The sequence below is a fragment of the Capsella rubella genome, unplaced genomic scaffold (genome assembly GCF_000375325.1).
Source record: "Capsella rubella cultivar Monte Gargano unplaced genomic scaffold, Caprub1_0 scaffold_4, whole genome shotgun sequence".
NCBI classification, from domain to species: Eukaryota; Viridiplantae; Streptophyta; class Magnoliopsida; order Brassicales; family Brassicaceae; genus Capsella; species Capsella rubella.
Window position 1 is genome coordinate 1 of NW_006238920.1, and position 14,759 is coordinate 14,759.

A 14,759-nucleotide genomic window follows, 5' to 3' on the forward strand; every position below is an offset into this window, starting at 1 on the left:
TAAACCCTAAACCCTAAACCCTAAACCCTAAACCCTAAACCCTAAACCCTAAACCCTAAACCCTAAACCCTAAACCCTAAACCCTAAACCCTAAACCCTAAACCCTAAACCCTAAACCCTAAACCCTAAACCCTAAACCCTAAACCCTAAACTCTAAACCCTAAATATGAACAGTAACCCTATATGTGAACAGTAATTCTAATACATGAACAGTCATTCCTAATAAATGAACAGTAATTCTAATACATGAACAGTCATTCCTAATAAATGAACAGTAATTCTAATACATGAACAGTCATTCCTAATAAATGAACAGTAATTCCTAATAAATGAACAGTGAACCCTAAATGTGAACAGTAATTCTTCAAACGTGAACAGTAACTTTTAAAGCATGAACAGTAAATCATATATGTAAACAGTATTTCTTCAAACGCGAATACTAAACCCTATATGTGAATAATAGTAATTCTTTAAAAATCTTTAACTTTAATTTTCTTACAGCTTCTTAACTGCCATATGAAAGGTACAGGTAAACTCACAAAACTTCATTACCTTATCATAAATATTCAATGAAGAGGTACATCGCAGACATTCATATAGATACTTGGAATATAATTGTCATGATATCGTTTTCGAGCTCTTTGTGTGAAATATATTCTTTTTGGCTTGATTGATGAACGAGAAAGTTTTCAACACTAGTAAGTCACCAAATAAACGATGAAGATGGGTGTCTTCTTATTTAGACAATGAGTGTTTGCTTATTATGATAGAAGATTCAAGTTTGCATATGAGTAGAACAGTTGTAAAACATGCTGATCTTTCCACTTGGTTCTAGTTGCAAACGAAACCAGACTCTTAATTCTTTATAAGGTTCAGCGTTAACTCTTTGACAGCCTTTTTAACTGCCATATGAGAGTTCTGCTTTAGGTAAACCCACAAAACTTCATTACCTTGTCATATAGATTCATTGAAGAGATACATCGCAGACATTCACATAGATCGTTTTCGAGCTCTTTGCAAATATATACAGCTGATTCAAATCACAACTTTATCTGAATGAGCCACTCTGAAGTTTCAGTTAAAGAAAGTTCTATGTATGGGTGTTGTTGTTGATAACCTTTTCGTGAAAGAGAAGCAGCTTTTCCAGAATGTACATATGAGTGTTAACTTCCTTGTCTCACTCTTGAAAAAGAATTGGCAAAGCGTAAGGTTGTATCTTATCCCTATGATTGAGCCTAATTAATCTCCCTCTAATAATTATCTATATAATATCCTCATTGATTTGAATCACTATATATTGGACGTCAGGTGTTTGTACTTAGTAGTCGTTTAGAGTTTTGGACAAAGCAAAATCCTAAGATGTACCGTGGCTCACTGAGATAAAGAGTGGTTTGATATATATTTGCTTACACAGTTTACATCATCAGCATCATCATCATTGTAATGATGCAACATCATGACAATTATACTCCAAGTATCTAAGTAAATGTCTACGTTGAACCTCTTCATCGAATCTATTAGACAAGGTAATGAAGTTTTGTGTGTTTACGTGAATCAGTACCTTTCATAGGTCAGTTAAGAAGGTTGTCAAATAATTAACCTTAAAGTTTTTTGCTTATTATGGCAGAAGATTCAGGTTTGCATAAGAGTAAATTAGTTGTTAAACATGTAGATTTTTCTACTTGGTTCCAGCTGCAACCAAGTAGAAATTCATAAAATTCACTTTTGTCAGCTGCAAAAATTCACCTGCTCAGACTCACCTTTTGTTTCTAGACATGGGATGGGACCTAAGTTAGGTTCTCAGCTTTTGTGGTTTGTCCTCCGTTTATATTTCTGTTGTTATTTCCCAGGATATTGGATTTAGCGTGGAGTATATAAGTGCATCAGGGGAAAAGACGGTGAGTCTGGCCATTAGTTTCCATACGGTAGTTATACTTTGCAATATCCATTCGATTCCTCACTCTATAAGATATCTACTCAATCAAGTGAATTTCTGAGGGCTTGATAATGAATTTTTCTTATTTCAGCTGATCTTACCTTACCGTCGGTTTGAAGCTGAGCAGGTGAGAGTGCCCATGTGCATTTTGTGGGGAAGCTTTTGGGGTACTTTTGTTATTGTTGTTGTTGTGTTCTCTAAGGTAATTGTGTTGGGGAACCTATGTGGTTAATTTTTGCAGGGCAACTTCTCTACCCTAATGGCTGGAAACTACAAACTTGTTTGGGATAATTCATATTCAACTTTCTTCAAAAAGGTAGGGTGATAAAAACATCTTGCGGCTGACAAAAGTGAATTTAGTATCCTTTGTCATCCCATTTTTCCATTGCTTTCATTAATGTGAATATCTTATTCATGTGGGTCTTTTCTTTCCGCTGTCAAAGACTCTTTGATATAAAGTGGATTGCATACCACAGTAGTGGAGCCGGAGCCCTCAAACTGAAAGTGAAAGATGAAGGTGGATTTTACTCATGTCTCATCATTTCTTTGTACAAGGATAAAACCATAAACCCATTGTTGGGAGACATCATTAGAACTTCATAAACATTTGCTGCCATGAACATACTATAGTTTGTTTGTATTCTTTTCTCTCTCTCGATGCTCCCTCTCTCTTATACTTCGTCTCTCTTTTAAAGCAAGGAATTTCTTGATCTGTACCATTTGGATTGTTGTATTCACTACGTTCTAGGGATAATCCACGTCTGGGCTTTCCAAGTCACATTACAGAAAGAGAAAAGTCCACGATGATTTGAAGAAACTTCACAAGACAACGACGGAGATTGTGATTTTATTGTTGGAAGGAGACGTAAGAGAACGCATCACGGTGGTCATATTTCTAACCATTAGAGAAGAAGACCTTCCATTCATGCGAATACATGACCACCGTGTATTAGAGAATACAACAATCAGACGAGGAGAACATATTACCTCATAGGTTCTCCCAGCTTGGACAATTGTCTCCTTATACTCCTCATTGTCCCTAAGAAGTACAAACTCTTAGAGCTAAAAATTGTGAACTGAAGTTAGATTCTTGTGAATGATGGAAGCTAACCTTGAGCCCAATATTCCAGCTGTATCTGCTGAAGTGAAGAAGGGGGAATTGGCAAATACATCGCTGGAAAAACACAAAGTAACATGTTAATGTTCTTCAATAGTAAGAAAGCATGCCTAAAGACGTCTAACCTAAGTAATGTTGGAACTGTGGATAAACAAATTTAAACAAAACCGAATAAAACTGAAAATAAAATAATACAAACAATGAATTAGAAAGAATGTCTAATACTGTATTAAATTTATGTCTTTAGATTAACGAGGATGCCTTTGCATGCCAGCAACAATCTTAACAGATCAAAAATAGATTAGGAGACAAGGAAAACAATGGAGAACAAACCTAAAAAATTAGACATAAACGTAACCGTCCTTAATTCTTAGAGAAATGTTCCAAAAGTGAAATTTTCCCCAATGTTGTGTTATCCAGAACATCAGTAGCAACCTACATTAGAAAGAACATATATCTACCCGCGACCATGCCCATAGTTTACTCTGGAGAAGGAAAATTTTAAGAACTCTTAATGAGTTTATAAACTTTTGAATTTGCAAAATTTATACTATAAATAATTGGTAATAACCCATGAGGAGTTCTTACCATTGAAAGTGCTCTTATAATGGAATTGATCGACAGAAAAAAAAAGAATGACATGGACCGCAAATAAATTATATGCCAAAAAAATAACATAAATATTACGAGGAAAAACGATAGTCAGCTAGACGAAGTATAACATAGTATATGACTACACATCTCAAGTCTCAACTATAGAAATATACAGCCAACTACATAAACTATATCTATTGCATGCACACATATATCAACTTAATGTCGACATGGGATCAACATCACAATCATTTTATTTCGGAATCCGGTGTTGACCATCGTTGCCGATATTGACCCAAAAAACATTCAAAATTTTTTTTTTTTTTTTTTAATTTTCAAAATATGAAAGAAATATTATTCTATTTAATCTCATATATGTTATATAATGACAAAACACATTCTAATACATTTTTCTTATAATTCTTTAAATTTTTTTTTTTCAAAATTAAAATAAAAGTAAAAAAAAAAATCATCAATAAATTATATTTGAAGATATGAAAAAAATAAAACCAGAAAATTTTAGAGAAATACTTTTGAATACCTGTATTTTTAGTTATTTTCTAAAAATGCCAAAATTTTGTTTTCTTTTTAATTTCAAAAATGGTACAAAAGTTTTATTTTTCCAAAAATACCATAAATATAAAAAATGATTTTTAAAAGTGTATAATTCTAGATAATAACTATTAATGGAAGATTCGATCCAAATAATTTATAAGGTTTTACGAAGTTTAAAAGGGTTTAAAAGGTTTTTATAAGGAATTTATACGGTATTTGTGAAATATATATACAATTCTACACACATATAAAAGTAATTTGTTACACACATGTTCTGATAAATTTAAACATTTTTAGTGGCCTTTTTATAAACTTTGAAAAGTGGTATTTTTGAAAATAGTATTTGAAAAAAGGTATTTTTGAAAATTTTTCTTATATAAAATATTTTTATTATAAAAATAGTTAAACAAAAATAGTTTTTTGAATATTTTTTGCTCAACACCAGTTAGTATCGAACAACGGTGGTCAAAGTCGGATCCGAAAAACGATGTATCAGAACTAAATGAATGTGACGTTAACCAGATGTCGATATATAATTTATAATATGTGGACATGCAATATATATATTTTGTGTAGTTAGTAGCTATATATTTCTATGTATATGTATTATGATTATATTATACTTTTGGCGTTAGACGATTTTATTTTCATATTATTATCCATTCGACGTAGTTATCAATTATCCAATAATGAAATAATATAGGTAAGTGCAAAAAGGGGAAAAGGAAAAAAATGATGATTTCTTTTGCTTCCACGCTTCTAATTGTGTAAAGGAGCCAAATTTATGTGTTTGACACAAAAATAATCGTTAGTATAGGTCTATCTACCGTCCGCCGTTCCAATCTGACGGCTATGGTACAAGCCGTACAACTTAGACTCGAAAGATCATAAATCCCTCGAATCTAACAGTTTATTACCTCAAGTTTTTTTTTTTTTTTTTTTTTTCTAATAATTGGTGGAGAAGAAGAAGAAGAAGAAGAAAGAAATGGCAACCGCAGCTCTCTCCGCCGCCCGACCCAACCGCCTTAACTCAGCCTCCTCCGATGTTCCTCTACATCCGCTGTATCTCCCTACAAAGCTCCAATTTCCTTCCGGTAAGACTCAGCTGTGGCGCTCCACTGCGATTCTCCTACCTACACGGCGACGATGCGCTGCGCCTAGAGCTAGTTCTCGCGCCGACGATTCTCCGCCGTTCGATATGTCTCTAGAGACGGCGCTTAAGGTTCTCGGTGTCTCTGAAGGAGCTTCCTTCGACGAAATACTTCGCGCCAAGAAATCGATCCTTGCTTCCCGTAAGGACGACCCCAACGCCATCTCTCAGGTGCTGTTTTCTAGGTTTCATCCTCTAATGGATTTCTCAATTTCAGCTTTTAGTGTCAACCAATTCGCTAATTTGGTTAGGTTTCTCCATTACTATAATGGGGAGTTTTAGCTTCCAAATCAAAATGAATCTCTCTCTCTCTAAATTCTAGCTTTGCGGGGGAACCATCACTTGAATAAACTCCATCAGTCATGGAAATATTTACTTTCTTGTTCTTGTGCCTCACTGTAATCTTGCCTCTCTTTTTTCTCAGGCTGAGGCTGCATATGATATGCTGCTGATGCAGAGCCTCAACCAACGCCGAGCAGGAAAAGTTGTGAGCAACAACATACGCTACGCTGATGTTAAATCCAGTAACCCTCTGGGAACAGGTTCCGTTTCTCAGTGGATGAAGAATCCACCTGTCTCTGTTGATATGCCATCCACTAGCGATCTCGGTATACAAGCTGGTGTCTATGGAGCTATGATGGTTTTGACTTACGTTAATGGGAGTTCCTTAGAGTCTTCTGGGATGCCTTATGCCGGTGCTGATGTTCCCGGACTGATACTGGCCAGTAGCTTTGGAGCCTCTCTATACTTCATGACTAAAAAAAACGTCAAGCTAGGTAATGATAACTTCCATCTTCTTCTGTGCTCACCACAAGCAAGAGCACCTCTGATGTTGTTATCTGTCTTGGTGCAGGGAAAGCAGCTGCGTTAACAGCGGGAGGATTAGTGGCAGGTGCAGTGGTGGGATCAGCCGTAGAGACCTGGCTGCACGTTGATGTGGTCCCGTTTCTTGGTCTCCATTCCCCAGCTGCAGTCGTGAGTGAATTCATAGTCTTCTCTCAGTTCTTGGTTTCTCTATGTTTAAGGTAGAACTTTGTATATTGGCTTCTTCTACAAAATTGGCTCAACCTGTCACGCTTTGTGTATGTACTCCGTTTATATGCATTTTGTACAGAACACTCCAAGTAAACAAATCCTAGACATCACTCTTCATGCTCATATTCACATCGTTTGGACTTTTAAGTTTCTGTTGCGTAAACCAAACCAAAGAGTTTCAGCGACAGATTAACAATAATTAATCTTCATCATTCTTTTTCCAGTTGACGCCTACTAACACACTTAGCAAACGAAACTAGCATTTGCAGCTCACACAGTTAATCAATACAGCTATGTCTATAGACTAGTTACGGAATTTGGAATGAATATGGACTTGGGAATATTGAATCTGGAGCCAAGGGTAGTTTCTGTTGGCATAGTGCAAGACCAAAAGGCCCTCTGACTCAGCTCTTGGGAATGGTGGCAGACCCCTTGGCCAATCTACTTAAGATCAGAGCATCTCATCTTTCCCTTCTTTGCTGCTTCTTGTATCACAGTTTTCACCAGCAGCTTTACGATTCCCTGAATTCCATTCAATACCCAGGTTGTGTATACGCATTCTCTTCTTGTGTCCTCTCGCTCTCTCACTCTAGAAATGGTAACAAAGTGATTTTTTCCTTCCGTCTTCTCTCTCCCAAGACATTCATACCAGACCAGACCCGCAAAAAACCATCTATGGAGAAGTCAAACCCAGTAAAGCAATTATAATCTGCCTTGTGCGTTTTAAATAGAGATATGAGAAACTTAAGGTTAATTTCCAACAAATTAAGAAATTAACAGCAGCACTTCGCTGCATATTGTATCCGGACACTGAGCATCATCATCAAGTTGTTGCATTTTCGCACCATATATGGTATCATTAGTTTATGATAAGAAAACGTGGTGATTCGATTGCCGTTGGAAACTAACTAATTATTCTGTTAGTGCATCCGCTCAGGCGATGGGAAAGCGTCCTGTCTACCACTCCAAGAACGAAATTCGAAACAAGTTGAGAGGAACTCGTCGAGTAACAAGGTAACATGTGAGCCAACAAGTCATCTTACAGCAATCTCAGTGTGGATATTAACAACTTATGATGATAAAGAAATGAGACTTCCTCAATGCTCCGTAAAACACAAGTTTGAGGTACAAAATGCAACTGATAAGAGGGTCAGTTTAAACCGTATGATCCAACGATGTTGCTTACAGTTTGTGCAAAGGTTCTTGAGGTTATCTTTTTGCCAGGGACATGAAATGGGTTCGACACTGCATCCACGTAGGCAGCATGAAACTTCCTGAAGAACTGTGAAAAGAAAAACACAGAATGAAACACTTGTTCATATCTAGGGGCTGAGAAGAACGAACAAACACAAGTCGAAGAACCAACGGTAACTTTCAGGGTTTTGGCTTTGCTAAGGAACATTGGAACTAGTAAGTGATAGAGAACAAGCATGGAATGTGATGGAAAGACCTCTGTTTTAATGCCAAAGAAAGTAGGGTATGAGCAGATGAGAGATACTTACACTTCTCACATCGGTGTCTCTAACATCCAAATCAGTAGTGACCAATATAAATTTAACTTTGGTATTAGTCAAGTAACCATAGCTGCAGGAGAAGAAGAACCCATGAAAGGAGTATTCTACACAAGAAAAAATCATCAGAGAGAGTGAGAATGTGCTTACACTTTGTAGTTCACAGTAGGATAGAGCAGGCCAAGAAAAGCCTCGTTCAGAGTCGTACCAGACCTTTTGGGATTGTTCACTGAAGAAACAACAAATAAAACTACATTACACTCTTTATATACCCAGGTTGTGTAATCAGAGCAAAAACTCCGAAAACCTCAGAATTTGAACAAAAAAAAGGAGATTGGATTGGATAAAGGACCTCGCTCTTCGATGACATCGAGGGAGCAATGAACGATGTGGTGGAGCTTGAGGGCATCGTCAGCATCCGTGAAGCTCTGTATGTAAAGCGGATTGTTCTGTTGGTTGGATCCAAGTCAGAAAACAGAAGATCCACATGAATATCAGATCAAATCAGACATCGGAATGTAAAAAGTCACCTGGTGACCGACGACGGCGACGCAAACGATCATCTTCTCCTTTGCAGATCTCCTCCGAATCTCGAAACTGAGAAAAACAAAAAAGTTCCGACGATCACTTCAGATTCCGAAAGAGTCAATTTTTTTATGGGCCAGGCTTTAAAATCCGAACTATTGGGCTTTTTAAGTCAGTCATCACGTACTACTAACTTTGATATTTTCTTAACTGATCCCCGAATTCCTTATTTCTTTCTAAGACATCCACTAATCTCCCAATTTATCAGATGTCCCCAGCAAGACAAATGTCTTTTTATATTTTTAATTTTGGTATCACGATCATCATGTCAAAAACTCATCTCTCTCCATTCATGAAAACCTCGAAATGTAAAAAAACTTTGGCAATCTTAGCACTTTCTATATATTATTCTACTCTATATGTTTGTTTGTATCTGCAAAATCCCAAAACAGAGACATGTTGAGAAGAAGAATCATGGAGGAGGATGATGATTAATAATGTGAATAGCCCATTTTAATATTGGCAATCATGGATTCAAACCTTTATATCAAGAGATGATCAACACTAAAAATATCTCTACCAACAAATTTCTCATTCTCTTCCTATTAGAAGGATCATATCATTAGATTCCAATTTTTTTCAAACAAACAAACAAAACGCATGGAACCGATACAGATGGTGAGAAAAACATAGACAGATCCCCAAATGTGAAAATCCAGAGAGGGAGGGAGAGAGTCATTGGCCGGTCTTGAGGATCTTCCTCTGCCTGAAGAATCTAGCGATCGGCGGAGTCAACGCCATCGTGATCGGAACTCTGATCGGAAACAGCGCCTTATTGCACAAAACGGCCAGCGCTAGGGCTCCGCCGGCAGATTTGGCAAGCTGTTTCGTCTTGTTGTCAGTCGTGCCCGAACCATCCTCTTCCAGCTTCAAATCGAGGCTATGGTTAGGGTTTTCCTTGTTGGAGAACCAAGGGATTTGGTACTTGTCCAAGAGCGATTCCACATCGACGTTGTTCTTGATCGCGATGTAAAATCCACTAATCGATACGCCGGAGACCGAGAAATGGACTCCTAGCGCCACTTTTCCGTACTTCTTCACAAACTCCTTGAGCCGAGTCGCCATCGAAATCGGAGATTTTTCAGAAACGAAGCCGACGCACACCAGATCACCAGAAAAAACTTAGGGTTTATCTCTTTCATTTAAACCCATCTTGGGCCTATTTTGGTCTGGCCCATTTGAAAAGCCTTTTAATAAACAATTTTTTTTTCTATTTTTTGTATTCATTTGACCTGAGTTCAGGTTTATAATCTTGAACATGAGATCACTTTTAGCGCTCTTTGTTCTCCATAACATCATTCCAATTCTTCGCTCTATTGATGAGATGTCATGTCAAGGTTCAAATGACTATTGCTTGAAAGTTTTTATTGTCTCAATCTATCTTATTATCTACTGTTTTGTGTCAGTCGCTTAGCTTTTGTAGCAACGACCTTGTTTGTCTCTTTGGCTTTGACCGTTCATTGTTTGTAATGGTTTCTATTTTGATGGAGGGTAGCTTTACCAAAATATGGTGTAAATGTATGTAGTAAGTAGTAGAAACTTCTACATGTGTGTAGTGTGTAGTAAGAAAAAGTATCCATTTTTTTTGGACAAAATAAGAAAAAAAAAAAAAAAAAAAAAAAGTATCCATAAATGTTAGATTTGTCTCTTCTTATTTGTCTTTGTGTTTATAACAACGACCAAAATAAACACAAGAGAAAAAGTGAGAGAACAAACCTTAAGAGTGAAACAGAGGTGAGAATATCAACAACACACATGAATCACAGAGCTTCAGTCTCGTAGAGATCTCTAATATGAGAGGAATAATTACCAAGAATGAAACAAGAGACAAGATGCAGTCCATTATGTCTGAGTCTTACGTTTCTGTGGGAGATTACAAGCTGTCAGAGCGGCCCCTCTACAGCTCATCCTTCAGAAGCACAGTAACATTGCGTCCGCTTCCAAACTATAATCACTTGCCACACGTTCCTACTACCTTCACTTGCTTGCCTTGGTGGTTTTTGAACTCCAAACAACTCCCTCCTAAAGCATCTCAAGGAAAGTGGCATGGAGGAATGGCAGTGATGGTTAAAGTCCGTGAAAATCAAAGCAGTTTCGAGCTCGTCGACTCGAAAGCTTCACATTTCTTAGCTCCAAGGTCAAAAAGTTTCAAGGAATACCCCTTCTTCAAGGCATCTTATGACCAGCCAATTATTTTGAATATCTTTTGTTCATATATTTTATACCCATAAACGTAGCAAGAACTAAGTATCTAGAAGATGATGAAGATGAATCTTGTTGAAGGAAAAGAGATGAGACTAAAAAAAATGTATTGTTTTAAATAGAGCGTTTGTTCCTCTTGCTACTAGTCATCTTCCCCACATACCTATTAGATTTCATTATCCATATATCATCCATATCATTCTCCCTCACTTCCTCTTTTCGCAATACCCTTCTTCTTATTTTTCCCTAGCCTCTCTTCAGTTGGACCATCTCTAAGTATATCTCTTCTCAATTGTATTGGGGAAAAACAAGAACCTAATTAACTTGACATTATGTTGATCTGTTTTACAAGGGAAGTGGAGGAATCTTGCTGTTTATACTGGACCGCTTTACATTTTACTTAGCCTTTATAAACTATTATAAACCTCCTCATGAAGGTAAAGCTCAGAGGTTTGCTGCCATATCACAAAAGGTACAAATTAAACAACTGTTGTTGCAACAGAGGTTCGGTGTACATTATTCAAGTTAGAAAGCTATAATACTTTATAAACAACCAACTATGGTTTAATCAATCTTAGCAATTTATGTCCACAAGTTTTTCCAATCTCTTTGACAGACATGAGCAGAATACTGTGCTATGAAAATATATTATGCAAGTTTCAAAATATGCAAACTCCCAAAAACACAAAGGCAAATGACCAAGTAAATAAAAGAGCGAATGGAGCTAGTGTAGATGATACTTTCTCAACAAAATTCATATGCAGTCCAAGATGTTACCTGAAAACAGGCTTACAAGCCATCATCAACACCAATAATTGAAAATTCATCCGCACTACCTTGAAATATGTCACCATCCTCCCAGTTTTCAAATCAAAGTGCTTTATCTCTAATGTCTGAAGAAGACTTAATATGGATCCCCATGCAGCTGCAGCCTCTTTGACTTCTATCCAACTAAGTAGGGAAAGGAAAGCTGAACCATATTATGTCGATAATGCATAATACAGGTGGAGGTATCATCACCATCCCAAACAGCTTCCCGTTGCTTGTGAATTGTCATTAGGTATTTTACCTAAAGGAGACCCTGCACATAGTTGTATGTCCAATACTACATAAGTACATAGGAATAGAGATGATGGTATCATGCATTAAATATCACAATACTCTGTTATATGTGATATATACATGAAGATGCAAGTAACTTACAAGACGAATGACTAACGGATCCGTTTAAAAATTCCCTATCAGTAAGCTACTTTTGAAAATTTTCCATAACACGTAAACATAGTAATGAGAATAAGCACTTAAAATTCTGCACTGAATATACAAACGTACATATAACAAGAGTTTATGCAATTAAATATATATTTGTTACTACACATCAAATGCATTAATAGATACTAACCTTAGCGCAGCTAGCAAAGACATGGAATCATTGAATCAACCAGCAAATGCCCAACCATAATTGATTGCACAAACACAGTAGAGGTTATTACAAGTCAAGTTTGCGATATAAGTCAATTAGAAGCAATGATGTCGCTAATGTGATGAAAAATACACATACCTCAGACACATACGACTTGGTTTGGGGACGCTTCCACTCCATCACATATTCATCAAACGTTGATGTGGGATATGTCCATCTTGTAGCAAAGAACTTAGATATTGAGACGTACTCTTAGTAAAACTTAGAGCCCAAATTCAACATAGAAAAGACACTACCTCGAGAATAATATTCTTTTTAATAAGAGAATTAGTGTTCAGAAATACTTGTCTGACATTATTTGTTGAGTAAAGTAGATTTAAATAACTCAAAAGAGAGGAGAAGAAACAAAACCTCAAAAAGGATTATAGTGACATACATCTAAGCTAATGAAGCTGCAAGTAGATAATAACCTCAGGAGTACTTAACTTAAAAAATCTCTAGAACTTAATCTTACTTATCATTTTCTCTGCCACTGTGATAATTCCTTTACCATCATCATTTAAGTCTTCTTCCAGTATTAACTCTTGCATCATACCTCTTGTCCCTTAAATGCATCTTAATCTTGATGTTTCTTCGTGATTGTCTGAGATTTTTTAGTTGTGATGTATCCATTAGAAATTCAAGGTTATGTACTACTCATCAAGTTGAATTTCTTTGAACCAACATGAGGATGTTCTGCATACAATTTAAGATCAAAACAGTAATAAAGAGAGGCCAGTATGCATATTTGAAAACATGTTTCAGCAGTAATTCTTCCAATTACCTTCCCCAGCTGCAATGAAAGGTAATGCAATGGCCTGAGATAAAACAACTTCTTCCTTAATACCCTCAATGTGAGTCAGTGCCCTAGAAACAATATCCACTCTAGATCAAACAAAGGTAATTTATACAAAAAAAAAAAGGGAGGATGGATGCAACATGAAGAATTCATCAAATGTGTTCATTCATCATCCTCCATCTAAGACACATGTTAACTTTACTCCAAAAGCAAAGATGAACCAAATTAAGAAATTAAATTAAGTAAACATAATGAAACTTATCAAATATGGATTGGGCTCCCTCCCTTGTAGAGCAAGTACTGATAGTTTTATCAATCTGCAAAATCATCAGTAATATGATCCTACAATGAGAAAATGCAGAATCTCAGCCCAGGATAGAAACCCTAAACCTATGCTTGCATAGTATCTAAAACAAACAAAACAAAGTGATTCGATAGCTAAACATAACGTACATATAGCTTATGATAAGTAGCTTAAACGAAATCAATCATCTAGAACTCTTCAGAACTAGAGTTAGTAGTCTTAAACCCACTGCATAACAAGTAGTCTCCCAAACTTTAAGGCTACATATTTCGTTTCAAACTTCTTGTTAAACTATCAATACATGTCGGTGTTAGAAATGAAAAGCTTTCCATAATAACAAGTAATTGATTATAAGAGATTGTGTGGAAAGACATCTATTGCATAAAGACAGAAACTGATTGAAGTAGCAACTTGGTGTTATGATAAAACCGTTGCAATCAGTAGAAGCATATTCAGTGAAGCTTGATGACAAAGACATAGTCAAACTATTGAAAGAAATAACATACCAGAATTATTGAAAAGACGCCTAAGGATTCTGCACCTTAGAAATTTGAGCAATGTGAATTAACATTTCTAGCTTGACAGGAATCCAATGTACTTCCAACTCTTCCTTTGGCGTCTCACTGTTTTCCACTCCTTCCTGATCCACTCCATTTATATCGTCGAGTATCTCCTTAGATCTCATCAAACTGCACCACATCCTTCACCTCAATCTAAGAATGATGAGACTCCTGGTAGTAATATATATCTCTATATATACAGATCTAGAGCTATTGTGTTTATGTTTCTTTTATGTTAAGGGGCGCCGTCTCTGGTTAACTTTGAGATGAAGGTGATATGACCAAGCAAGGGGAGACAATGAAGGAGTTAGTGGAAGATGGGAAGAAGACAATGACACATATGGAGAATATGATCAACTCAGGTCTTGAAACTCAAAGAAAAGAATGGGGAGAGTTTCTTGACGAGTTGTGCAAAGATGAGAAGAAGGTGATGACGAAATTAAATGGTATGATCTGCTCACAACTTGAAACTCTGAGAGACAACATGCCCCTCATTGTTGACGATGTATGGAAAGAGCTCCGTAATGAGTTGAGGTCTAAAGTCCACGAGGATATTAAAGCTTCAAGACAAGATCTAACTAACGATGTCAAATCTTTGGCCGACGAACTCCGTGATACCTACCATGCCATCCAAGAAACCATTAAAGAAGCCAAGCCCAAGAGACCTATCTTATAGACCAAACAAACAGACGGGTGATAAAGAAAGAGGACGTTGAGTGATTTGCCGAGCTGAGGGAGCAAGTGCAGCGAATGGCCGTGGAGGCTGAGATTGCCGCAGAAGAGCTCTCACATGTAACAATGGGGTTGGTAGAGGCAGGTATCCTCTCACGTATCTCAATCGTTACTATATCATTCGTTAAACTCTATTGTTTCTACCCTTTCTTGCAGTTTTATTTTGTTGATTTGATAACTAGATTCTCCTTAGATAACCCTTGTTTTGTTTCTTGTT

General features: G+C 36.6%; 5 protein-coding genes across 5 annotated transcripts; 2 read left to right on the forward strand and 3 right to left on the reverse strand.

The window, feature by feature from the left end:
- The first annotated feature begins 5,019 nt into the window (after positions 1-5,019).
- Positions 5,020-6,502, forward strand: LOC17888989 (protein CHAPERONE-LIKE PROTEIN OF POR1, chloroplastic). The gene is made up of 3 exons (XM_006294673.2): positions 5,020-5,523; positions 5,777-6,128; positions 6,206-6,502. The coding sequence occupies exons 1-3, from the start codon at positions 5,188-5,190 to the stop codon at positions 6,379-6,381; spliced, it is 864 nt and encodes a 287-aa protein (XP_006294735.1). The 5' UTR covers positions 5,020-5,187; the 3' UTR covers positions 6,382-6,502.
- Positions 6,503-6,576: 74 nt separating this feature from the next.
- LOC111830922 lies at positions 6,577-7,060 on the reverse strand. The gene is given in 3 exon segments (XM_023783758.1): positions 6,577-6,742; positions 6,745-6,909; positions 7,037-7,060. Coding segments are annotated over 3 exon segments (240 nt in total). The 3' UTR covers positions 6,577-6,691.
- Positions 7,061-7,364: 304 nt separating this feature from the next.
- LOC17889796 (trafficking protein particle complex subunit 2-like protein) lies at positions 7,365-8,544 on the reverse strand. Its single transcript, XM_006295140.2, has 5 exons — positions 8,429-8,544; positions 8,251-8,347; positions 8,049-8,127; positions 7,890-7,971; positions 7,365-7,669 (listed from the first exon to the last, which is right to left on the reverse strand). Exons 1-5 carry the CDS (start codon positions 8,459-8,461, stop codon positions 7,538-7,540), a joined length of 423 nt encoding a protein of 140 aa, XP_006295202.1. The 5' UTR covers positions 8,462-8,544; the 3' UTR covers positions 7,365-7,537.
- Positions 8,545-8,918: 374 nt separating this feature from the next.
- Positions 8,919-9,609, reverse strand: LOC17890181. The gene has a single exon (XM_006295171.2). The coding sequence runs from the start codon at positions 9,546-9,548 to the stop codon at positions 9,159-9,161; it is 390 nt and encodes a 129-aa protein (XP_006295233.1). The 5' UTR covers positions 9,549-9,609; the 3' UTR covers positions 8,919-9,158.
- A 478-nt stretch (positions 9,610-10,087) lies between these two features.
- On the forward strand, positions 10,088-14,735 carry LOC17890409 (the record flags this gene model as incomplete). The annotated part of the gene is given in 8 exon segments (XM_023783759.1): positions 10,088-10,105; positions 10,780-10,878; positions 10,880-10,956; positions 11,037-11,135; positions 13,836-13,984; positions 14,083-14,463; positions 14,466-14,627; positions 14,725-14,735. Coding segments are annotated over 8 exon segments (996 nt in total), but the record flags the coding sequence as incomplete, so codon positions are not given.
- Positions 14,736-14,759: the final 24 nt, after the last annotated feature.

Excerpts from the sequence above, each read along its gene's own strand:
- LOC17890181 (XM_006295171.2), bottom strand. The coding sequence starts at position 9,548 with ATGGCGACTCGGCTCAAGGAGTTTGTGAAGAAGTACGGAAAAGTGGCG.
- LOC17888989 (XM_006294673.2), top strand. The coding sequence starts at position 5,188 with ATGGCAACCGCAGCTCTCTCCGCCGCCCGACCCAACCGCCTTAACTCA. Across the intron at positions 5,524-5,776 it reads ACCCCAACGCCATCTCTCAG|GCTGAGGCTGCATATGATAT; the intron begins GTGCTGTTTTCT and ends CTTTTTTCTCAG. Across the intron at positions 6,129-6,205 it reads TAAAAAAAACGTCAAGCTAG|GGAAAGCAGCTGCGTTAACA; the intron begins GTAATGATAACT and ends GTCTTGGTGCAG.
- LOC17889796 (XM_006295140.2), bottom strand. The coding sequence starts at position 8,461 with ATGATCGTTTGCGTCGCCGTCGTCGGTCACCAG. Across the intron at positions 8,348-8,428 it reads TCGCCGTCGTCGGTCACCAG|AACAATCCGCTTTACATACA; the intron begins GTGACTTTTTAC and ends TCCAACCAACAG. Across the intron at positions 7,972-8,048 it reads CCTACTGTGAACTACAAAGT|CTATGGTTACTTGACTAATA; the intron begins GTAAGCACATTC and ends CTTCTCCTGCAG.